Below are 25,707 nucleotides of genomic sequence, written 5' to 3'. Positions count from 1 at the left end.
ACGAGGAGAACCACTGTGCCTCCACTCTTTTGGCTGCTCCTTGTTTTTAGGGTCATACAAATAAATCCAGGTCTCATCCATAGTGACAAGTCGATCCAGGAAGCTCTAATCAGTCCGGAAACGCTGACAAATGGACCGGGAAGTTTTCACTAGCATGCTTCTCTGATCTGTTGTCAAACATTTGGGGACCCACTTTGCAGATAGCTCATGTCCAAATGTTCTTGGATAATGACACAAACACGTTCATGGGAAATCCCCATGATATCTGCTATTGCTTTAGCTGAAATTCATCGATTCTCCAGTATAAGAGTGTGCACAGCATCGACGATCTCCGGAACAACATCCACTCTCGGTCGTCCAGGATGTTCCTCATCATTGGTGCTGAAGTGGCCCGTTTTAAATCTGGCAACCCAGTTCTTAACTATGGATTATAAAGGGCATTGATCCCCCAATGTCTGCGACATATCACCATGAATATCCTTCTTGGACTTTAGTTGCAGAAACAAGAATTTTATCCCTCCTTTGCTCTCAGTTGCTGTGAATATTGTATTAGACTCTGCCAATTTGTTTTCCCGTGTGCGTAGAACACTGTTGCCATAAGCAACAAACACATACTTTTGAAAACATATATTAGACACATAAGGCTTTCATGTGATGTAACATTCGTTAGCATAGAAACAAAAAAAGATCACAAAGCCAAACACTTATCAGCAGCCCCTCGTATCCAAGTGTTTTACGACAGATTTCTGGAAAAACACTTTGAGGAATCATGGTCCATATTCTCATACTGCGCTCACCAATTGTTTTTCCATTGGGTAGAAGACAAATGTTTATCTGAATGCTTTTGCCTTGCACTGAAGGAATAAAGTTTCCCACAGAAAGATACAGGTATGATAAAGTCATACACTTTCACTTTATCTGGTGTGTGTGGGACAGGGGTCTGAGATATTTCTTGATGCCTCTAGCACTTCCTCCAAAAATGACTGAACATAAGAACATTCCCACGTCTTGGGCCAAAAATCACTATTAGGTGACATACATCAATGGCATCTATTGTGAAGTGATCTACTCATCTTATGCTGTTGTTGGAGAGATAAATAATGTTGATTTAAAAGGAAAGCTGTATCTTGTTAATCTCTTCGAAGGAAACATGCAATGTGGATTCCAGTGTAGCTATTTGTGGGATCGGAGCTTTCTACCTTACTTCTACAGCCAACTGTGTAGAAGAGATTTTTCACCCAGTAGATGAGTATATAGTGCAGGAGGAGATGGTCTGTTTCACTTTCATTCCCAGGGACAGCACCCAAACTCCACCCCCTCAGGTCACGTGATGGTGACATCATCCCAGGTCTGTTTTCCACTCCACTGACCAATGGGTAATGTCTAAATCCCAGAGGCCAGAGGGACCTCTGCTAACATCATGCCCATGTGACCAAAATGGGAGTGGCCTCCACCAACACAGCTGATACCAGGAAGATACATTATTCTTTAAAGTCCACATGGCCATGGAGTTGATTATAATAGAAGCGAGGGTCTGGGGGTAAGACCTCCAGATGGAAGGCTGCAGGGGGATGCGAAACCCCCCCTTGCATGAGTATAGTGGATGGGAGGAAACATCACTACGCCCACCAAACAAGCTGCCACGCCCACTAACCAAGCCGGCCACACCCACAGGTCCTTCTACCCACAACCCTGATTAATGTGACCATCTGTGTGCCAGGATGAAGTTTACAAGCTGCACAGGTGCTCGGCCATGCGGCTACAAAGGCAGCTCTGATCTGCGAGTACTGGTAGCACACTATGGGGTATACTTACTTCTTAAAGAAGATTCTAGCTAGCGTACAGTATGGCAGTCATATACCGATTTGTGCAGTAATAAAAATTGCTTAAAAAACTCGGGAGTTGAGTAAAGCTGATGAGCAGCTGCAGAAAGTCATTTTTTTTTAATTGATAAGAGACATATCACACTGGTCTGTGTCTGCAGATGTAACGTCAGTAATGTGATTCACATTTCAGTACAGTATAACTGATCTAATAATAGCAGCTGTAAAAGTTACTTTTAAAGCTATAAAAACCTTTCTGCACTAACAATACCTTTTGCATAAATAGATTCCTATTCATGACACTGGAATTTTCTATGACAATACAGAGATCTCCAGGCGCATTGCCTTGTGTAAAATGATAAACTAATTTTCAATGTTCAAACATCACAGCACTATAAACTATCTACACAATATGCAAATGTGTACAATATACACACATACCACATACATTATGTACACAATATACAAATCCTGTATATACAACATAGTATAAACACAATAAGCACATGTATACAATGTAAACAATATTCACCCTTATACAAGGTCATTAACCCACTAAACAATATTCACTCTTATACAAGGTCATTAACCCACTAAACTACTGTAATGATCCAATGTTAGGATGGTGAGGCATGTACCCCTCATTGCTGGTTACAAGCGGGTGTACAGAGGGAGACTAGGCTAGTGTACTCCTGCCCTGAAGCCACCAATCATCGTTAAATCATAAAAATAAATGGTTTATGTATGCAATGCATTTATGCATACAGTACTGTATAAGTGTGGCCAGCTAGTGGTCGTGGAAGGTACTGCTTCCTGGTAGAGAATTCATTCTGCCTAGTGACATGAGGACTTAGGCAAGGAACAGTTAAGGTCTGTGGCTCACCCACTGGAGGAGGAGCCAGCTGCAGGATACAGCCTGACTCCATTCAGTCCAATAGTGATTAGAAAGCTGTACTAGTGGGTAGTCTAGTGAGTAGGAGAAGTCTGTAAGTCCATCAGCGTGTGTGTGTATGTTTTTTCATGGTGTTTGCATGTTATGAGTGTGAAGTCTGTGTTGGTGATGTGTGTGCTTGTGTAAAAACCATGCTAGTATCTATTTCTGTGGTTTACTGTATATATTTAAAGAAGTTTTTTCAATGTATGCCTGTCAGATATACAGTGGGGAAACAAGTATTTGATAATCTGACGATTTTGCAAGTTTTCCCACCTACAAAGAATAGAAAGGTCTTTAATTTTTATTGTAGATATACTTCAACTGTGACAGACAGAATATAAAAAAAATCCAGAAAATCACTGCATGATTTTTAAAGAATGAATTTGCATGAAATAAGTATTTGATACAATCGAAAAACAGAATTTAATATTTGGTTCAGGAACCTTTGCTTGCAATTAAGGAGGTCAGACTTTCTTGACCAAGTTTGCACACACTGCAGCAGGGATTTTGGCCCACTCCTCCATACAGATCTTCTCCAGATCTTTTAGATTTCGGGGCTGTCACACTGAAATACTGAGTTTCAGCTCCATCCAAAGATTTTCTATTGGGTTCAGGTCTGAAAACTGGCTTGGCCTCTCCAGGACCTTCAAATGAGACATAGCAGAGACATAGCACTGGCTGTGTGTTTCCGGTCACTATCATGCTGGAGGTTCCAGCAACAACCCATCTACAACGCTCTTACTGAGGAAAGGAGATTGTTGGCCAAATATTGCGATACATGACCCCATCCACCCTATCTTCAATACGCTGCAGTTCTCCTGTCCCCTTCGCAGAAAAGCACCCCCAAAGTATGCAGTTTCCAGCCCCGTGCTTCATGGTTGGGACGGTGTTCTTGAGGTTGTACTCATCCTTCTCATTCCTTCAAATACAGCAAGTGGAGTTGATACAAAAAAGTTCTTCTTTAGTCTCATCTGAGTACATGCCTCAACTGGATCATCCAGAGTGTCAGTGGTAAACTGCAAACTGACCTAGACATGTGCTGGCGGGAGCAGGGGATACCTTGCGTATTATGCAGGATATTAATCCATGAAAGCGCAGTGTGTTACTAATGGTAATCTATGAGACTGTGGTCCCAGCTCTCTTCAGGTCATTGACCAGGTCCTCACGTGTAGATCTGAACCAATTCTTGACCTTTCTCAGAGTCATCCTTACCCCATGGGGTGAGATCTTGCATAGAACCACAAACCAAGTAAGATTGATAGTCATGTTGTGTTTCTTTCATTTTCTAATAATTACATCAACAGTTGTTGCCTTCTCACCAAGCTACTTGCCTACTGTCCTGTTGCCCAACCCAGCCTTGTGTAGGTTTACAGTTTTGTCCCTGTTGTCTTTAGACAGCTCTTTGATCTTTTCCATGGTAGCGAGGTTGGAACATGATTGATTGAGTGTGTGGACAGGTGTCTTTTTTTATAAGTAACAAGTTCAAACAGGTGCAATTAATACAGGAAATGAGGGCACAGTTGGATGGCTTCTTAAAGAAAAATAACAGTTTTGTGAGAGCCAGAATTCTTGCTGGTTTTTAGGTGATCAAATACTTATTTCATGTAATAAAATGCAAATTAATTATTTAAAATCGTACAATGTGATGTTTCTGTTTTTTTGGTGAGGAAATTCTGTATGTCTCAGCTGAAGTGTACTACAATAAAAATTACAGACCTCAGTCTTCATTCATTATAGTTGGGAAAACGTGCAAAATCAGCAGTGTATTAGATACGTATTTTCCCCACTGTATGCCAAAAAAAATAATTTTGTCATGTTTGTCCCAAAAAGGGCTAAATATATTGCACATCTGTATAATTTGTTTTTAAATGTTTTTAATTCCAGGTGCTAAGCATAATGTGAACTGAGCCTGACATTGTCATATGGTCGAAAGAGCCAGAGTTCAATGGAAAAAACTTTGTAGCATAGCAATATGATGTCATTTTAATAGGTATAAAATGTAATGTCATGTATTGGTTCCCTCCCAGAAAATGATATATTAAAAGCTTCAAATACCAGCCGAGTTAATGTCTACTAATAACTGTAATGCTAGAGATACCTCATTATAACAGCTGAGTGATTTTGCTCATAATAACAGTTACAGTAATTGAATCCCTAGAAGGATCGCTAAAAACAAATTGTATAGTGTTCTGTTTGTATCTTTCCCTCAAAGGGAAGATACCACAAATATTAGCAACCGGATCTCATATGATACACTTACAGTATATGCAGGAATAGGCGAAGAACATAAAAGTATCAGGCGGTTGGAGGTATATTGTTGATCTATTTGTTAACTGACTATTGCACTATGCCTATCTATTGGAGTTGCACCATCCAAAAGCTTCAAGGGAATATCCCACAAATAATATGCATCACTTATCCACATTATTGGTGATAAATATATGATCAGCGGTTTAAAATCACCGGGACCTCCACCAATTGCGAGAAATGGTCTTAAAACCTCTCTGAATGGAGTGGATGTGGGTAGTCAAAAGCATAACTATTGATGGCATGGTGGCTCAGTGGTTAGCACTGTAATCTTGCAGCGCTGGATTCCTGGGTTCAAATCCCACCAAGGACAACATCTGCAAGGAGTTTGTATATTCTCCTTGTGTTGTGTGGGTTTCCTCCTGGTTCTCCAGTTTCTTCCCACACTCCAAAGACATACAGATAAAGGATTTAGATTGAGAGCCCAAATGGGATCAGCGTTGTTGATGTATGTAAAGCGCCATATAAGTGAGTAAATATTATTATTTACTTCTATAGGTTTTTGAAAGCTGTAGTTGGCATGAGTCATCACCACTCCCATAGTCAGCCGCAATGAGGACAGTGTTGCCAATGTATGTAAAGCACTGTGTAAAATTAATGGTGCTATATAAGTTAATAAATATTAGAATTATTTACTTCTGTAGGTTTTTCAAAGTTGTAGTGTGTGTGAGTCATCATCACTCTCATAGTGAGTCCCAATGGGAACAGTTTTGTTGATGTATGTAAAGCGCTGTGGAATTAATGGCACTATATAAGTGAATATATATTATTATTTACTTCTATAGGTTTTTGAAAGCTTTACTGTGCGTGAGTCATCACCACTCCTATAGGGTTGCATAAAGTACAATTTTACGGTATGCAGAAAGATGTAGTGGGCTAATAATAATAATAATAATAATAATAATAATAATAGTATTATTATTACTTTTAATTTTAAAGCATCATTAATTCCATGTTCATCAGCCAGTAACATATGTCTTGTTCAATATAATTATAGCTTCAGTCATATTTTCACGGGTACTATAAATTCCCACCAACATTTTATTTTTTGTTACCTGTTATAGTATAGGGATAATAGTTCCAGGCCTTTTCTGTGATGTAGAATATCTTTGGCACAAATCCTCTCACCCATGTTGGCAGTTTGCTGAAAAAGTACAAGAAACACAATAAATGTAACGGCGCACATAGTTTAGACATAGATAAAAGCTAGAATAATAATAAGTCTAGATTTCTACCGGTACCCTATGGGGCACGTTCAAAATATGCTGGGAAAGTCTCCAGATGTCTATACTGACCTGTCCACAGGCTTATAGAGAAGGATCTACTGCAGAAAGTCTTTTTGGCATATGTTTGGATGATGTACATCAGTTTGCAGGTGTTTCAAACTAATACAAAACTAACTGAGGTCAGCTACACGACTTAACGGTTTAAAGTGAGTAAAAGTGTGTATTAGTATTGAGTATTGAGACTACCATCAAACCTGATCAAGTATCTAACGTATTTCACTGTGCAGCAACCTCCTATCATCAGGCTTCCTCCACCGAATTTGACAGTTCCTTCAATTTCTCAATCCATTAGCCCCTTTTCCCCTTGTGTCTTACAGACCCATTTTCACCCATCAAAGCCTAGTCTATTGACTTTCATCTCATTGCTCCAAATCACCCGTTTCTAATCTTCTACTGTCCACTTTTCATGCTTTTGAAGCTCATCAAGAGAATGCCAAGAGTGTGCAAAGCAGTAATCAAAGCAAAAGGTGGCTACTTTGAAGAACCTAGAATATAAGACATATTTTCAGTTGTTTCATACTTTTTTGTTAAGTATTTCATTCCACATGTGTTAATTCATAGTTTTGATGGTTTCAATGTGAATCTACAATTTTCAGAGTCATGAAAATAAAGAAAACTCTTTGAATGAAAAGGCGTGTCCAAACTTTTGGTGTGGCAATAGGTTTAATAATACCTGAAATTAGTGTAAAAAATTATGTAGTATTATAATAGCATTGAGCTCAAGACAAAGAAATGCCATTTAGTTGAGATCCTTATTTTTCTATCGATCAATTCTTTGCAAAAATGACATTTAATTGGGTAACCTATTTTACAATTTGATAGCAAAATATTTATTAAATGCAAATAACTTAGATTGCATAAGAGAGAAACAACCATTCTGTTTAATAGGAAATTGCAGGAGAAGCTGCAGCTGAGATTTATGCATTCTTCATTCTCAGCAGACTTCCAATTATATCCGGGACAAACAAAAGCACAATTGAGATTTACAGTATATAATGGATTTATCTATTTATTTCACATAAACCGCGCACATTTTGAGTAAATTGCCGACGCTTACAAAAAAAAGTGCATTTCCCTTCACAGTTAGGTTAATCCATTGTGTCCTTAATGCTAGGCTGCACATGTTGATGGAGAAAATTGAAATCTAGCCATGTGTATGGGGATGAATGTCTGCGGCATGTCTGCTTCCTTGAGTTATTATTAACGTCTTTACATAAAGCATGCATTCTACTGTCACACTAATGTCACATCCAATCTGTTTCCAAAACCTGATGATTGTTCATCTGGAAAAGTGAACAGATGTACGCAGTCCTGGGCTCTCGGGTAGAGTATTTACCTCTGGTCTCATACCCACACAGACACAGTAGTGCTCTCTTGTCACTCATTAGAAGGGTCAGATGAGTGGGTTTTACATATGTGCGCTGTCCATAGTAAAATCAGATGGCACACAGACCAATGTTGCTTAATTGGCGTGTTCAAAGGAGGTTGTCCACTACAAATCATAGTGACTACATGTACAGTTAGGCCCAGAAATATTTGGACAGTGACAATTTTCGCGAGTTGGGCTCTGCATGCCACCACATTGGATTTGAAATGAAACCTCTACAACAGAATTCAAGTGCAGATTGTAACGTTTAATTTGAAGGTTTGAACAAAAATATCTGATAGAAATTGTAGGAATTGTACACATTTCTTTACAAACACTCCACATTTTAGGAGGTCAAAAGTAATTGGACAAATAAACCAAACCCAAACAAAATATTTTTATTTTCAATATTTTGTTGCAAATCCTTTGGAGGCAATCACTGCCTTAAGTCTGGAACCCATGGACATCACCAAACGCTGGGTTTCCTCCTTCTTAATGCTTTGCCAGGCCTTTACAGCCGCAGGCGTCTCCCTCGTTAACCTGTAATCAATGAAGTAGTTAAAAGGTCTGGGGTTGATTACAGGTGTGTGGTTTTGCCGCATGTTGTCTGGTCACAGCAACAGCTTCCAAATGCAAAACCACACACCTGTAATCAACCCCAGACCTTTTAACTACTTCATTGATTACAGGTTAACGAGGGAGACACCTTCAGAGTTAATTGCAGCCCTTAGAGTCCCTTGTCCAATTACTTTTGGTCCCTTGAAAAAGAGGAGGCTATGCATTTCAGAGCTATGATTCCTAAACCCTTTCTCTAATTTGGATGTGAAAACTCTCATATTGCATCTGGGAGTGTGCACTTTCAGCCCATATTATATATATAATTGTATTTCTGAACATGTTTTTGTAAACAGCTAAAATAACAAAACTTGTGTCACTGTCCAAATATTTCTGGACCTAACTGTATGTAAAGCTGAGACAGACGGCTTTTTTTAAATACCTTATTTTGTTAATTGTGACTGTGAGCGACGCTGCAGTGACCTCTGATGTCTGGTGATGTCACGTCAACTTCCGGAATTGGAAGTTGACCTGACATCATCGAGACCTGACCCAGTCTCCGTGAGTGACTGGGCTGTGGGCAGTGTTCCAACAAACATCACAACCCATCATCACGTGTGCTTTCTCCTTCACTGCACAGCACTGCAAACATGAGTGACACTGGGCTGTGGTGTACGGTGAAACTCAGCCCATTCACTCACAGAGTCCCGCCTCGGTGTTGTTGGGTCAACTTCCAATTCCAGAAGTTGACGTTGTCGTGACATCCCCAGATATTAAGGTCACTGCAACTGGGGGGTCATATGATGGGGATGAGGGAACAGCGATAGTGCCGCTCACAGGCAGAATGGACAACAGAAGGTATTTAGAGAAAAGCCTTCTGTTTCACCTTTACACCGATGTGGCCACTATGGTTTCCAGTGGACCACCTTTTTAATGTCTCTTACTATATTCTGGGGTCTTTCCAGATCCTGTAGCTTAATAAACACACTATGCAAAAAATGATATATTACTGCTCATCTCTCCAGACTCTCCTTTCCGCACCATCGTCCGTCCTCTCACAATCCGTCCAGTCCTCCTCCTCACACCTTCTGATCACCACTACTTGTACTGAAATCCCCAGTCCTCTCTCACTGAGCAAGGACATCCGGATCTGTGTGGGACTGTGTGCCATGACGCGAATGTGCAGAAACGTCCCAGGCACCATCAGAGACAGAATTCCCAGCTCAGTATTAAAGGCCAGGGAGATTTCAGAGTGAGTGGTGGAGATCGGATGATGTGATGAGGACCGATCTGGTGACGGTAATGAACCGAGGGGCTGGAGAGGTGAGAGGTAAGCTGAGTTTCTGAATCTGAGTGGAAGCAAATTTTTTTTAAAAAATCTGAATTTTGGCTAGTGTAAAAAATGTACAATATTGTATATTTCAATACAAACTTCCCTAATTGAATACAGTAACTTGCATGTGAAGAATACAAAATTGCCATGTAGAGCACTAAGTTGGATTTCTTAATTCTCACAAACATGACACTAAAACTATGGCTAGACTTAGGGCTACACATATTTCTTGTTTTCAATAGGAAGTGTATGGAGTCTATCTAGGAAGAGTGATCTATATTCTTCATTTATGCAACAACTGAGGATCTCTCTATCAATCAAAATGTCTGACATATGTATTGACCCTGTACTGGGGTTGGCTTTCCAGGATACAGTGAAAATGTGAACACGGGATACGGCACAATAACAAACTTGCCAAAAGAACTGTGTGTTAAAGAATTTCGATAAAACGCTTTTGCAATAGCAAAAGAAAGATCCCAATAGATTCACATACACTCAGTCTGACCTGGGCCACTGTGCTGCACAACTCAATAGGCCCAGATGTCACTACAATGCTATAATTTGCCTAATAGTGCACCTGACGTGTGAGGTAGATGAGCAGTTTATCTAGTACAAAGGAGAGAGGAAATGGATGTCATGGATGTCTTATTGCAGCTCACAAATTTAACAAAAATTCTAAACCTCCTTTTCCTCCTGCCTGGTAGTTAATTCACCTAAAAAAATGTTTGTTATGGTGTTGTGTTCACTTTTCTTCAGCTGTAATCCCTTTCAGATACTGTTAGCTCAGTGAGCGGAGTCTGTTGAGCACTTATACTATTTGGTGCCTATATCTTTCTAAGTTTGGCACCAAACTAACTACGTTTGCGTGCATGCTCCCACCGTGAGCACTGTGGTGGGGCCTGAGCTCAGGACTTACTGACCTGGGTCTCGTCCCTGTAATAATGCAAATTTGTCTCAGTACAGCTACATGCTCAAGGGGGAAGTAGTGAGTCACTACCTAATACATGGAACCATCACTGAATTGTGGGAGGGGCCTCTAAATGCATCACTGATATTGGCTTTAGGGGATTTCGACTCCGCTCCCTCCGGTCAACATCGCTGAGATAACCTTATGACTTGCTGGATAGGGACATTGTCATGTTTTAAGTGTTTTTGTCTCACCAGGTCAATCAGTCCTCACGGATGGCGATGGATGCAGATCACAAACATCCTCTCTCCTACGGCTCTCACTTTCCCCTTTCATAAGATTGCTGTCCACACACTTACTGTCAGGCATGTCTGCCTAAATACTGGCACCACTCCCTGCACGGGCTCTGTCTTGTGCAAGGTACAGTCTAAACCAGCAAAACGGAGTCTAATTACCATGGCAAAAGTTCTGTCTATAAAGAATCCATTTTTGCCACTCACTGACTTGAGTATATTTAAGTCTCACCTGTACCTGTTTCAAACAAGAGTCTATATAAGAGTAAAAAGAAAGACAGAGACCCCTTGTGGTCGGTGGCTAGTACTGCAGGCAACAGGGTTCTCAATATCCAAGCAGTACAATGCCATATACATTGATATGGACTATAACAGCAGTTGTGAAAAGATTATTAATGTAAATGGTGTGGCACATTACCCATCTCCTAGACAAAAAGACTGACAGCAATCCCAAACATGGAGCATGAAAACATGCATAACTGAACATGACATATTATGACAAAAAAAGACAGCTGCACTCTGATATGATAACATACAAACCATGAATGTAAAAATATAGACGTGCATTACTGCTTAAGTAGATCTAAGAAAAAAAAAATGAGATATTTATCATACAAATGGCCATTTCTATATCTGCCCAGTAGCCACATCAAGGCAATCTTACATTATGGTGTATCTACTCTCAACTAAAGCTTCTCTCTGGGTTTAAAAACCTCCATGTGTATGGGTCAGTAGGAACCTGATATAAAGGATAAAATCACCTGTGGCTAATGGAGAGGGATGCACAGTCAGAAGGCATGATCCCATAATCTAGACAAAAAGACTGATGACACTCTCAAACATGCAGTATGAACAGGTGCAAAACTGAACATGACATATAATGGAAAAAAAAAACAAACACCTGCACTCTGAAATGCTAAAGCATGGAGACCATGAAGGTAAGAATATAGACATGCTATAAGGAAATTGAAGAAAAAATTGTGATATTTTGCATACAAAAATGTCCATTTCTATACCTACCCAGTAGCCATGTCAAGGCAATCTCATATTACTGGGTATCTACTCTGAATTAAAGCCTCTCTCCCTGGTTTAAAAAATTCTAGATAAAATGTCATGTTTAGTTATGCACTTGTTCACACTGCATGTTTAGGAGTGCTGTCAGTCTTTTTGTCTAGATTATGGGGTCATGCTTTCTGATTGTCCCCCATTAGCCACAGGTGATTATATTCTCTATAGCATGTTCCTGCTAACCCATACACGTGGAGGTTTTTAAATCCAGAGAGAGGCTTCATTTCAGTGTAGGTTCCCAGTAAGAAGAGATTGGCTTGACATAGCTACTGGGCAGATATAGAAATGGCCATTTTTTATGCTAAATATTGCAGTTTGTTCTTGGATTTTCTTTAGCAGTAATGGATGTCTATATTCTTACATTCATGGTTTGTATGCTTTAGCATTTCAGAGTGCAGCTATTTTTTTTGTCATATTACCCGTCAACCTCACATATGAAAACTTTCTTGAAATGCAAATTGCAGCAGCAGCAGTTGATGGCTGCGGTGTACTATAATGATAATTTAACTCACTTACATTATTTGTATAGAGTGACTCTCATTATTAGTCAACTGGAATGGCCCCATGTTAAGCAAATAGCCTAAATCACTAAGATTTTCTGTGCTGTCACATACATAGTGTGGGAGCTGTCTGCACTTTTTAGCCAATGGGATTACAGCTTGTCCAAATTCAACCCTGCAGCCGATCACACCGCAAGTGATTAGAAGGGACAAGATGTCGCTACAGGAGAGGGACTGGTATCGATAGGGGAAAAGAGAGCCATGGAGCTAAGGGAATTGAGTATGTGTTCTTCCTGTCTAAAAAAAAATCCACACCAGCATTTGCTGCTTCAGCTATCCAACCATTTCTTGCAGGAATTGTTCTGAATTTTTTGCAGGAATTCTACCCCATGTGGAGCATACACAAAAGGAGACATGTTAGATTCATAAAAAATCGCTAATGTAAACAGTAGTAATAAATTGTATTTATTAGATGACAGCTTCGTCTGCCATAACAAAGCCGGGGACATTATACCAGGAAGGGGAGATATTAACCCCTTTACCACCAGGCTATTATCCGTTTTTTTGTTATTTGCTCCCCTTCTTCCGAGAGCCATAACTTTTTTTATTTTTCAGTTAATATTTCCATATGAGGGTTTATTTTTTGCGGGATGAGTTGTACTTTTGAATCAAACCATTAGTTTTACAATATAGTGTACTGGAAAATGGGTAAAAAAAATAATTCCAAATATGGAGAAATAGTGAAAAAAGTGAAATTCCACAATGGTTTTTTTTTTTTTTTTCACCGTGTTCACCATATGCTAAAACTGACATGTCAGTATGATTTCCCAGGTCGGTACGAGTTCGTAGATATCAAACATGTATACTTTTACTGTTATCTAAGGGGTAAAAAAAATTCAGAAGTTTGTCCAAAGAAGGAATAGTGCTTTTGTCGCCATTTTCTGAGACCCATAGCGTTCCCATTTTTCGGGATCTGGGGCTCAGTGACGGCTTATTTTTGCATCTTGAGCTGATGTTTTTAATTATACCATTTTATGTAGATGCGATATTTTGATCACCTGTTATTGAATTGTAAAGAAATGTTGTGGTGACCAAAAAACTAAATTTTGTTCTTTGGAATTTTTCCACGCCATGCCATGTACTGATCAGATTATATGATTGTGTATTTTGATAGATCGGGAATTTCTGAACGTGGTGATACCAAATATGTGCATTTTTTTACTGTTTTATTTTTAATGGGGCAAAAGAGAGGGTGAGTTGAACTTTTAGATTTTTTTCTATTTTTACATATTTTCTTTACATTTTTTATTGATTTTACTTGTTGACAAAGGGACTTTATTACTACACAGTCCATGATCATGTCACGGGGCCGTCAATAGCAGCGGTGAACGGCGCAATCTCTGCCACCAACCTTTAAATTGTGCTGTCAGTGTTTGACAATGTGATCTAAGGGGTTAACAGGCGCAGGTGGATCTCCGATTCACCTGTGCCTGTCAGCCACACATGTCTGCTGATCAGATCAGCAGACATGTGCAAAGAACAATGCGGGTTCACCACTGGAGCTAGCGGTAACCAGACAGAGGCGACCAAGGACGTACCGATACGTCCTTTGTCATTACGGGGATAAACCAAGAAGGGACAATCATGGAGGACATTTTACCAGGAAAGGGAGACATTATACCAGGACATAGCTCAAGATGGAGGATACTATATCAGGAAAGGGAGACATTATTATGAAAAGGGGCCTCAAATGGAGGACGTTATTACAGGAAGAGGCCAGAATAGAGGACATTATTACATAAAGAGGGACATTATTACAGGAAGAAGCCAGTATCGGGGACAATATTACAGGATGAGGGACTATGTTACATGAGAGGGTGAACACGTATGTCTTCACAGAATCTGGAATGCTACAACGGCCCAAAGAACTGATAAACATGCAGATGGGGGCCCAACAGACTTTAGATGGGATTTAAACACAAGGCCCCATCTTCACAATGTCCTTTTACACTGTGTCCCCCTATACTGTCCAGTCTCTATATTGTGCCCCCTCATTACACCCATTCCTCAGCATACTGATCCCTCCTTACTGTGGTCTCACACTGTCCCCCCATTCTGTCCTTTCTTCATACCACCCCCCACATCACCCAGTCTCTACTCTGTGCCCCTCACATTTTTCCATCCAATACATTCTTATCATTACCTCCGCATTCCCTGACTGTGTCTGCACTCATCCCGCATACTGCATACTGTATCCTCAAATTTGCCCCCTCACTCCTCATACTGTTCTTAAATTTCTGCTCCCCATACTGTCCAAAAATGTATCCTTCCCTTGCTCCTCATACTCTGTCCTCAATTTCCCCTCCTTTCTGACCATACTGTGGCCTCAATTTCTCCCGCCATCACTCCCCATAACCATACTGTGTACTCAAAAGTATTTCCCCCCATTTGCTCAATGTACTGTGTCCATATACATTCCCCACAACCTCTCTCCCCATACTGTGTACTCAAATTTCTTGCCCCCTTACCTTTATTACAATTACTTTTTGGTGTCTTCAGCTCCATTGGAACACTTACCATACCAAACTTCTGCCACCTATACGGCACTGAGGAGTGATGTCAGCAGTGTGATTAGCTGACCTGATCATGCTGCTCACATAGTCCTGACCCAGAAATGCCGGTGGTAAGGGCTTTAACTGTACTTGTGCCTTAAAGGCATGAGTACAGTACAATTTATCACTGTTAGCCGACACGCTGAACTTTCTCTGAACCAGCTATCAGCTTAACAGCTTGCTCAGAGAACACCTGACTCCCACTACGGGGGAGGGGGGATTCAGCAGCTGGGGACACCTCAGACCACTGCATCAGGGGGCCAAACGGCGCCCCCATGCCGGATAAGCCTGGGAAAAATGTCCCACCTGCTGTAACCTGTTTACAAAATGACATCTATACCAGTGGTGGTAGTGAGGCCTTTTGCCCGATTACTTACCTGCTATAAAGGTTCTCATATTATCAGCCAGACTTGGATCCTGGTAAATAATTAGGCACAAAGGCCTTACTTCCACCACAGTTACAGATGAAAAATTGTTAAGGGGGTACGCCCTCAGAGACTTTCAGGGCACATGACAACCCCCTATCTACATAACGTATGTATGAAGTATGGTATGCACCAGTGAAGCGGAATGGACATTACTCATAAGTCAGTGTGTTACATTATACTGTGTAATATGCCATAACATTACTTATTTGTAGAAACTGTCCATCTAAAGTCAGTGATACTGATTACTGTGTGTGCTCAGGTAAGGCAGCCGTCGGTGCTGTTATTACATGCATATCTCGTGATCACATTAATACAAGCAGTATATAGCGCTGTTTGAACACGGATAAGCCAAGTCTATGAATTGGCTGTGTTTCGGCGTGCTGGAGGAGAGTGTGTAGACAGAGCGAGAAACTCTGTTGGTAAACCAGTGACCTGTAAAGAATTCTGCAGGCCTGCCAGCATTAATAGCTGCAGCACTACCGTGTATCCAGGCTTTGTGCTCGCAGACCATCTCCACTGCAGCTTGCTGGATCCTGAACCAAGTGGCTGCGGGCCAGTTTATTTTTACCGATGGTGGATGGAAGCCTCATCACCCACGTCAGCAATTGTGACAGAATCTAACCCCAGCAAAACCAAAATCATGGGTCGGCACACCTGTTACTATAAGTGTAATTTGTAGGTGCACATTCATACTGTAGCTAATAGCAGGCAAGAATAGCTTACAATAAAAACAATTAATTAAAACCCTACAGCAAATAAATAGTAATACATGTAAAAAACATGGGGACTGTGGTGGGTACTTATTTGGCATTTTTTTTATCCAAAATACAGAAGCACCATCGCACCGCAACAAGGTGTACCCGCTCAGAATAGTCCCTAAAGGCTGCTTTACACCAGACAATCTATCGTGCGATAGATTGTCGGGGTCACGGTTTTTGTGACACACATCCGGCATCGCTGGCGATGGTGGCCTATGTGACACCTCCTAGCGACGCTGTATCGCTCACAAATCGTGAGTCGTGTACTGCTCGCTAGGTCCCATAATATCGTTTAATTTAGTTGTTCATCATTTCCGGGGTAGCACACGTCGCTCCGTGTGACACCCCTGGAACGATGAACAGCAGCTCACCTGCGTCACGTGGCTGCCACCGGCTATGTGAAGGAAGGAGGTGGGCGGGACGTTTACGTCCCGCTCATCTCCGCCCCTCCGCTTCCATTGGCCGGCGGCCGTGTGACGTTGCTGTGACGCCGAACGTCCCTCCCACTCCAGGAAGTGGACGTTCGCCGCCCACAGCGAGGTCGCACGAGAGGTAAGTATGTGTGACGGGGGTTACTGACTTTGTGCGACACGGGCAGCGATTTGCCCGTGACGCAAAAAGGACGGGGGCGGGTACGATCGAATGTGAAATTGCACAATCGGTCGTACCGTGTAAAGCAGCCTTAACTCTACTGGCTCACCTCGCTCGGTGCCTGCTGACCTCACAATAATCTAACGTGGCCTGCAGTGTGTCTAGTAATTGTCAGCTGAGCGGTTGAAAGTTGCCGTGAACTTGGTAGTCAGAGAAGAGACCAAAGCAGTAATACAGCAAACAAGTGTGTATATTGGGCACAGTGGCACGGTGTCAAATAGCCAAGGCACACGGTGCATCTGATCAGGGCTAATGGCAATGAGAAGTATCTGTGGTTTGTGGTTGGACCTACAAAAATAAAATGTAGTGATACTGAGATTCGATGGGGAGGTTCTAAACCTTTTTATAGTCTCTATGTCTATTTGATCAGCGGTGACCAAGGGTTTTGTACTGAGCATGGTGGCTCAGAGATTAGAACTATAGCCTTGAAGCTCTGGGGTCCATGGGTGAAATCCCCCAATGAACAATAACTGCACAGAGTTTTTATGTTCTTCCCATGTTTGCGTGGGTTTTCTCTGGATTCTCCGGTTTCTTCCATGACTCTAAAGACATACTGATAGGGAATGTAGATTGTGGACCTAATGGGGACAGTGATGATGATTGTGGAGACACGGGGTCAGTGGGTGCTCTCGTCCGCTGGTCTGGTCACCTTTAGAAAGACAGCATGGCCCAGACAACACAGGGTGAGGGAATCACAATATTAAGACTTTATTGGATCCCCAGACCTTTAACGGCACATAGCACATAACCAGCAAAACCACAAAATGTAACCGACAACAGTTTCTCATCCTTCCGCTGGCTCACCAGGGCTTAGAATGTCCATGCCTCAGTGCTTCCAGGGCTGCTTACTCCAAACCAGCAACACCCCGTTTTCGGCGGGCACCCACCGAGAATGGCATAACGCTAAATTTAGGAAGCTAAGTTACATCACATCTAGCAATACAATGGGAGGTTTGCATAATTCATTTGTCTGGGTGTCTGACCTTCACTGGCCAAGGCAATTACATGAGTCAACAAGAACTTTAACACTAGACTCCTAAGGGTGGTGTTACACACAGCGACGACGACAACGACGTCGCTGCTACGTCACCATTTTCTGTGACGTTGCAGCGACGTCCCGTCGCCGTCGCTGTGTGTGACATCCAGCAACGACCTGGTCCCTGCTGTGAGGTCGCCGGTCGTTGCTGAATGTCCAGCTTCATTTTTTGGTCGTCGCTCTCCCGCTGTGACGCACACATCGCTGTGTGTGACAGCGAGAGAGCGACGAAATGAAGCGAGCAGGGAGCAGGAGCCAGCGTCTGGCAGCTGTAGTAAACTGTAACCAGGGTAAACATCGGGTAACCAAGGGAAGACCTTTCCCTGGTTACCCGATATTTACCTTCGTTACCAGCGTCCGCCCTTGCTGCCAGTGCTGGCTCCCTACTCTCTGCACATGTAGCTGCAGTACACATCGGGTAATTAACCCGATGTGTACTGTAGCTAGGAATGCAGGGAGTCAGCGCTAAGCAGTGTGCGCGTCTCCCTGCTCTCTGCACATGTAGCACAGCGACGCGTTTCGTTATGATCGCTGCTGCCTCTGCTGTGTTTGACAGCTAAGCAGCGATCATAACAGCGACTTACAAGGTCGCTGTTACATCACAGAAAATGGTGACGTAAGAGCGACGTCGTTGTCGCTGTCGCTATGTGTGAACCCAGCTTTAGAGTCTTGTAGGAACAATGGGAGGCTTATTCCCCATTTATAAACAAGATATCATCATGTCTGGCTAAATTTTAAGAAACGTAACCCATGCTATGCACTAACAGAGTCCATGTCGTCTCAATGATGTCTTTAAAGTGCTGAGGAGTATGATGGCTAATAAAATAAATAGTATTATGTGTATAGAGAATGCTGTGGGATAGAAAGAGTGGGAAGTCTGTGAGGTGCAGACTGGGAAAAGACGAGGAAGTGTCGCTTCGGCATCCCAATAACATACATTTGGTTATTTCTGCTGATGTTGAGGACCTGTCAGGTCAGAGAACCTTGAAAATTTGCATTTGGAGGAAAAAAAGTGAAATAATTAATTACCCTGTTATGTTAAATAACCAGACTAAGAGAGCTTGACGTTCTCTGAAATGGTTCATTTAAGACTTTACCAAAAAAAGCTGGAGTTAAAATTATATATATATATATATATATATATATATATATATATATATATATATATATATATATATATATATATATATAGTGGGCATGGGCAAAAAAGTTCATTTTTTTTTCTCTGCACCTCATCTTGTCAGAAAAAAACATCAGAGATGTATACATTTTTGCAAATTTTTTAAACAAGAAAAACTGAAATATCACATGGTCATAAGTATTCAGACCCTTTGCTCAGTATTGAGTAAAAGCACCCTTTTGAGCTAGTACAGCCATGAGTCTTCTTGGGAATGATGCAACAAGTTTTTCACACCTGGATTTTGGGATCCTCTGCCATTCTTCCTCCAGATCCTCTCCAGTTCCGTCAGGTCTTTTGTTATTTTAGCTGTGTGCTTAGGGTCATTGTCTTGTTGGAAGGTGAACCTTTAGCCGAGTTTGAGGTCCAGAGCACTCTGGAAGAGGTTTTCTTCCAGGTTATCTCTGTACGTGGCTGCATTCATCTTTCCATCAATTGCAACCAGTCGTCTTGTCCCTGCAGATAAAAAACACCCCCATAACATGATGCTGCCACCACCATGTTTCACTGTTGGGATTGTATTGGGCAGGTGATAAGCAGTGCCTGGTTTTTTCCACACATACCACTTAGAATTATCCCCAAAAAGTTCTATCTTCATCTCATTAGACCAGAGAATGTTATTTCTCATAGTCTGGAAGTCCTTCATATGTTTTTTTGCAAACTCAATGCGGACTTTCATATATCTTGCACTGAGGAGAAGCTTCCATCGGGCCACTCTGCCATAAAGTCTTGATTGGTGGAGGGCTGCAGTGATAGTTGACTTTATGGAACTTTCTCCCATCTCCCTACTGCATCTGGAGCTCAGCCACAGTGATCTTGGGGTTCTTCTTTACCTCTCTCACCAAGGCTCTTCTCCCATGATTGCTCAGTTTGGCTGGATGGCCAGGTCTAGGAAGAGTTTCTGGTGGTCCCAAACTTCTTCCATTTAAGGATTATGGAGGCCACTGTGCTCTTTGGAACCTTGAGTACTGCAGAAATTCTTTTGTAACCTTGGCCAGATCTGTGCCTTGCCCCAATTCTGTCTTTGAGCTCTTTGGGCATTTCCTTTGACCTCAAGATTCTCATTTGGTCTGACATGCACTGTTAGCTGTGTGATCTTATATTGACAGGTGTTGTTACGAACCGGCGCCGCCATAGCTGCAAGCAGCCTGCTGCGGTTCCTGTTGCGCCCAGGCGCCGGCTGCCGTTCTTGGCCGTGTCTCGGGTCGTCCAGTTGGCTGTTCCTTCCACCACGTCTAAGTGTGGAGAGGCGGCTAGTGCGCATGCGTGCGCCGATTTACCCCAGCCAGAGTTTAAGCCCGGTGTTTTGCCTAGTGAGCATGCTCAGCCTGATTGTGTTATGTCTGAGACTAAGTCCTCAGTTCAGGCTACTGAGCATGCTCCCACAATTAACCCTAACAGCCTCTTTGCACAGGTACTTGGACTTCATGCTGTGTCTAAGTTCTGGGATGTGCCTACTGAGCATGCTCAAACTGATAGTCTGCTTTCTGAGCCTGTTGCTCAGGCTACTGGGCATGCTCAGGCACTTAGTTTACCAGAGGCTAGGTCCGGTAAGGACCTCACTGAGCATGTCCGTGAGGTGGCAGGCCCTGATAGGGCAGAGGGTGTCAAGTGTCCTGATGACGTGACAACTCCGGACTGGCTCGCAGAGGCCCGCCCCTATGATCTGGCACCTCAGTATTGGTCGTCAGACGATGACTGGTGAAGTGTTTGGGGCGTGGCTGCCTGTTACGGTTGCTGCGAGCACTGGAGACTAAGTCCAGATTTCTTACTACTGCACATGTGCGAGCGCTGGAGACTAAGTCCAGATTTCTTGCTACTGCACATGTGCGAGCGCTGGAGACTAAGTCCAGATTTCTTGCTACTGCACATGTGCGAGCGCTGGAGACTAAGTCCAGATTTCTTGCTACTGCACATGTGCGAGCACCGGAGACTAAGTCCTATCTTGGAGCCATTGCACATGTGCGGGTGACATCATCGCTGACACGAGGTCACATGTCTCTGACACCTTCTATGCCGATTGGTCGCTGGTAATGTGCTTGTGATGCCTTGCTCGGTGATAGGCCAGCATGACGTCACTCCTGTCGTTCTGGCAGCGGATTGGCTCTGGTGTCCTCCATCTTGGATGAGGCACAGAGTCTATATAAGACCCTGACACACGCCGCATGGCGCTCAGTCTTCTTGGTTCATGCATAAGAGTAGACGCTCTGTGCGCGTTCCTCTAGGCATTCCTCTGTCTATGCTAGGTGAGCGCTACCGGCAGGGTAGCGTTCTTATACCTTACAGCTTCGGCTGCTGTCCGTATCCTTACCTCTTAGGGGAGCGGACATAGGCAGGTGCCTGAGGCACATTGTTACGGGGGGCTGTCTGATAATAACTTAAAGGAGTATCAGACAGTCAGGGTCCACCGTGCAAAGACTCTGCTGCAGACTATGGCAGAGTGCAATACCTCTGTTAACTCACAGAAGGATATAATAAGTAAGTAAAGCAATTCCTCCCTTACTTGGAGGGTGTGTGGAATGATCTCTGTTAATAATCACAGAGACAAAGGCAATGTGTGCGAAATGGCACCTACCTAGGTCCGCTCTTCTAGTGGTGCAAAAGAGACGAACAGCAGCGTAAGCCGCACAAAGCTCCTACCTGCGTTCGCTCCACTAGTGTGCGAGGACACGAACCACTAGATATGGCACCTGCCTAGGTCCGCTCTTCTAGTGGTGCAAAAGAGACGAACAGCAGCGTAAGCCGCACAAAGCTCCTACCTCTGTTCGCTCCCCTAGTGTGCGAGGATACGAACAACTGCCAGACGCAGTATAAGGAACGTTACCCTAGCGGCAACGTCCACCTACGAGTCGAATCACAAGGCCCAGCCAGACCATGTGCCTCAGGCACCTGCCTATGTCCGCTCCCCTAAGAGGTAAGGATACGGACAGCAGCCGAAGCTGTAAGGTATAAGAACGCTACCCTGCCGGTAGCGCTCACCTTGCATAGACAGAGGAATGCCTAGAGGAACGTGCACAGGGCGTCTACCCTCATGCATGAACCAAGAGGACTGAGCACCATGCGGCGTGTGTCAGGGTCTTATATAGACTCTGTGCCTCATCCAAGATGGAGGACACCAGAGCCAATCGGCTGCCAGAACGACAAGAGTGACGTCATGCTGGCCTATCACCGAGCAAGGCGTCACAAGCACATGACCAGCGACCAATCGGCATAGAAGGTGTCAGAGACATGTGACCTCGTGTCAGCGATGATGTCACCCGCACATGTGCAATGGCTCCAAGATAGGACTTAGTCTCCAGCGCTCGCACATGTGCAGTAGCAAGAAATCTGGACTTAGTCTCCAGCGCTCGCACATGTGCAGTAGCAAGAAATCTGGACTTAGTCTCCAGCGCTCGCACATGTGCAGTAGCAAGAAATCTGGACTTAGTCTCCAGCGCTCGCACATGTGCAGTAGCAAGAAATCTGGACATAGTCTCCAGTGCTCGCAGCAACCGTAACAGTACCTCCCCCTCAAGGGCCCCCCTCCCGGCGACGCAGGTAATCAGCAACTAAGTCGGGAGCATGGACAGCCTCCTCAGGCTCCCAAGAGCGATGTTCCGGGCCGTAGCCCTCCCAATCTATCAAGAAGAACCTGCGCCCTCTAACCATCTTAGAACCAACTATGGCTCGTACCTCATAGCTAGAGCGAGAGGAATCAGAAGCAGGAGAGTGCACTTCACGAGCGTGAGGTAAAATTGCCGGCTTTAGCAGTGAAACATGGAATTTGTCATGGATCCTAAGATGGACGGGTAACTTCAATTGGTAGACTACAGGATTTACCTGTCGAAGAACCTCATAAGGACCCAGGAAGCGAGGAGCAAATTTGACAGAGCTCACTCTAAGTTTCACGTTTTTTGCAGAGAGCCACACAAAGTCCCCTGGAGAAAAGACAGGAGCCGGGCGACGAAACCGATCGGACACCGTCTTCATACGGTCCTTAGCTGCTTGGATTGACTCTTGAGTCCGATCCCAAACCTCTCTGGCATTAGTTGCCCAGTCGGCCACAAGAGGAGGAGGTGCAGCAGCGGGAAACGGTACCGGTACCCTAGGGTGTTGCCCATTATTGAGTACGAACGGTGTCTGCCCAGTGGCCTCAGCCAGCGAATTGTTAAGGGCAAATTCTGCCCAGGGTAGGAGGGAGGACCAGTTATCGTGATTCTCAGCAACAAAGTGTCGAAGGTATATAATCATGGATTGATTGGTACGCTCAACCAAACCATTGGTCTCCGGATGGTATGCCGAAGATAGATTCAACTCAATTTGCAGAAGGCTACAAAGATCTCGCCAGAAACGGGAAGCAAATTGCGGGCCTCTATCACAAATGATACGATCTGGCATCCCGTGAAGCCTAAAGACATGCTTGAGGAATAGTTTGGCTAGTACCCTGGAAGATGGGATTCTCGATAACGGTACGAGATGAACCATCCGGGAGAAATGGTCCGTAATGACCCACACAAATCTATGTCCCTGTGAACATGGAAGATCACCCACAAAGTCCATGCCTACCACCTCCCATGGTCTATCTGGCACTGGTAAAGGATGCAAGAGCCCAGCCGGTCTCTGCCGTAATGGACGGTTGCGAGCACACGAGTAGCAGGAACCGACATATCTCTTGACGTGGCTGGCTAAGTGTGGCCACCAATACCACCTCTCCAGTAACTCTCGTGTCCGTCTAATACCAAAATGCCCACCCACCTTTGAGGTGTGGGCCCATGACAGTATATCATTCTGTCGATCAGGCGGAACAAAGGTCTTGCCCGGTGGGATTTGGTCTAACGTCACAGGCGAGAGCGTATGAAAAACCCTGGAGGGAAGGATAAGACGAGGTTCGTCAATCTCTTCCTGGGTAGAAAGCATAGAGCGAGACAGGGCGTCTGCCTTGTTATTCTTACTCCCAGACAGATAGTTGATGGAGAAGTGAAAGCGGGAGAAAAACAAGGACCAGCGGGCTTGCCGAGGATTCAGACGCTGAGCGGTTTGTAAGTACGTCAGATTCTTATGGTCTGTATAGACCTGGAAAGGATGTTTCGCTCCTTCCAGCAAGTGACGCCACTCCTCCAAGGCTAATCTCAAGGCGAGCAGTTCCCTATCCCCAATGGTATAGTTTCTCTCTGCCGGTGAAAAGGTTTTAGCAAAGAAGAAACACGGCCTTTTTCTACCTGCACCGTTCTTTTGATACAAGACCGCACCAGCACCCACTGAAGAGGCATCAACCTCTAAGAGGAAGGGCTTACTCTCATCGGGTCTTTGAAGAACGGGAGCAGTTGAAAAGTGTCTTTTTACTGCCTCAAAAGCCTGAGATGTCTCAGTAGACCAGGCTTTGGGATTAGCACCTTTCTTAGTCAAGGCCACCAAAGGGGCCACCAAAGTAGAAAAATGGGGTATGAACTGCCTGTAATAATTTATGAATCCTAAGAAGCGTTGCACCGCCTTCAAGGAATGAGGTTCGGACCATTGCAGGACAGCAGAGAGCTTCGCAGGATCCATAGCCAGGCCCTCTTGTGAGATAATGTAACCCAAAAAAGGCAATGAGGACTGCTCGAATACACATTTCTCGAGTTTAGCAAACAATGAGTGCTCCCTTAAACGGGAAAGGACACGAACGACATCCTGACGATGAGTCTCCAGATCAGGAGAAAAAATCAGGATGTCGTCCAGATACACCACTACTGAGGATAACAGTAAATCCCTGAACACATCGTTTACGAAGTCCTGAAATACTGCGGGTGCATTACATAACCCAAAAGGCATGACGAGGTATTCATAGTGACCGTCTCGGGTGTTAAAAGCGGTCTTCCATTCGTCACCCTTTCGAATTCGTACCAAGTTATACGCACCCCGCAGATCCAACTTCGTAAAAACTTGAGCTCCTCTCAGTCTGTCAAAGAGCTCCGAAATTAAAGGTAATGGGTATTTGTTCTTTATTGTGATTGCGTTGAGACCCCTGTAATCTATGCAGGGACGCAAATCACCCTCTTTCTTCCGAACAAAGAAAAACCCAGCTCCCGCGGGAGAGACAGACTTACGAATGAACCCCTTCTCTAAACTCTCTCTTATATAGGTCGACATGGCCTCCGACTCAGGTATCGACAGGGGGTAAACCCTGCCTTTAGGTGGAACCGAACCTGGGATAAGGTCTATGGCACAGTCATACGGCCTATGGGGTGGAAGAACCTCAGCACCCTGTTTGGAGAACACGTCAGCGAAATCCAGATAGGGTGTAGGTATGGGAGAGAGATCAGTAGATGCAACCGCAATGACCTTAGGTGGTAAGGGAAGACATCGGGACTGACATTTCGAACCCCAACTAATAATGCTGTCAGACTCCCAGTCAATGTGAGGAGCATGAGTCCGAAGCCATGGAAGACCCAGAAGGATGTCGACACTGACTAATGAAACCACGACATGATCTGGCATCGCCAGAATATCTGTTTGGCAGAGCAAGTCGAGGATCATGTGCAGATGTCACCATGGTCTGAGGTTTATCCTCTATACTCTTGAGCCGTGACTCAAGTACTTGTATGTAACGGTGTAACTGCTGATATTCTGCCATAACTGCCAGACCCTTGGCTCAGTCCTAATGTTACGGGGGGCTGTCTGATAATAACTTAAAGGAGTATCAGACAGTCAGGGT

General features: G+C 43.7%; 1 protein-coding gene across 1 annotated transcript in view; it reads right to left on the bottom strand.

Annotated features, from left to right (window-relative positions):
* LOC142256949 (cytoplasmic phosphatidylinositol transfer protein 1-like) overlaps nt 1-25,707 on the bottom strand; it is a 221,297-nt gene that overhangs the window by 84,597 nt on the left and 110,993 nt on the right. The window contains exon 3 of the mRNA XM_075328963.1: nt 6,120-6,208. Within this exon, the coding sequence (XP_075185078.1) occupies nt 6,120-6,208 (89 nt within the window). The remainder of the gene's footprint in view (nt 1-6,119; nt 6,209-25,707) is intronic.

Source organism: Anomaloglossus baeobatrachus, chromosome 11, assembly GCF_048569485.1.
Source record: "Anomaloglossus baeobatrachus isolate aAnoBae1 chromosome 11, aAnoBae1.hap1, whole genome shotgun sequence".
Taxonomy (NCBI): Eukaryota; Metazoa; Chordata; class Amphibia; order Anura; family Aromobatidae; genus Anomaloglossus; species Anomaloglossus baeobatrachus.
Note: the sequence above shows the minus strand (reverse complement) of the source record. Positions and strands in the feature narration are given on the sequence as shown.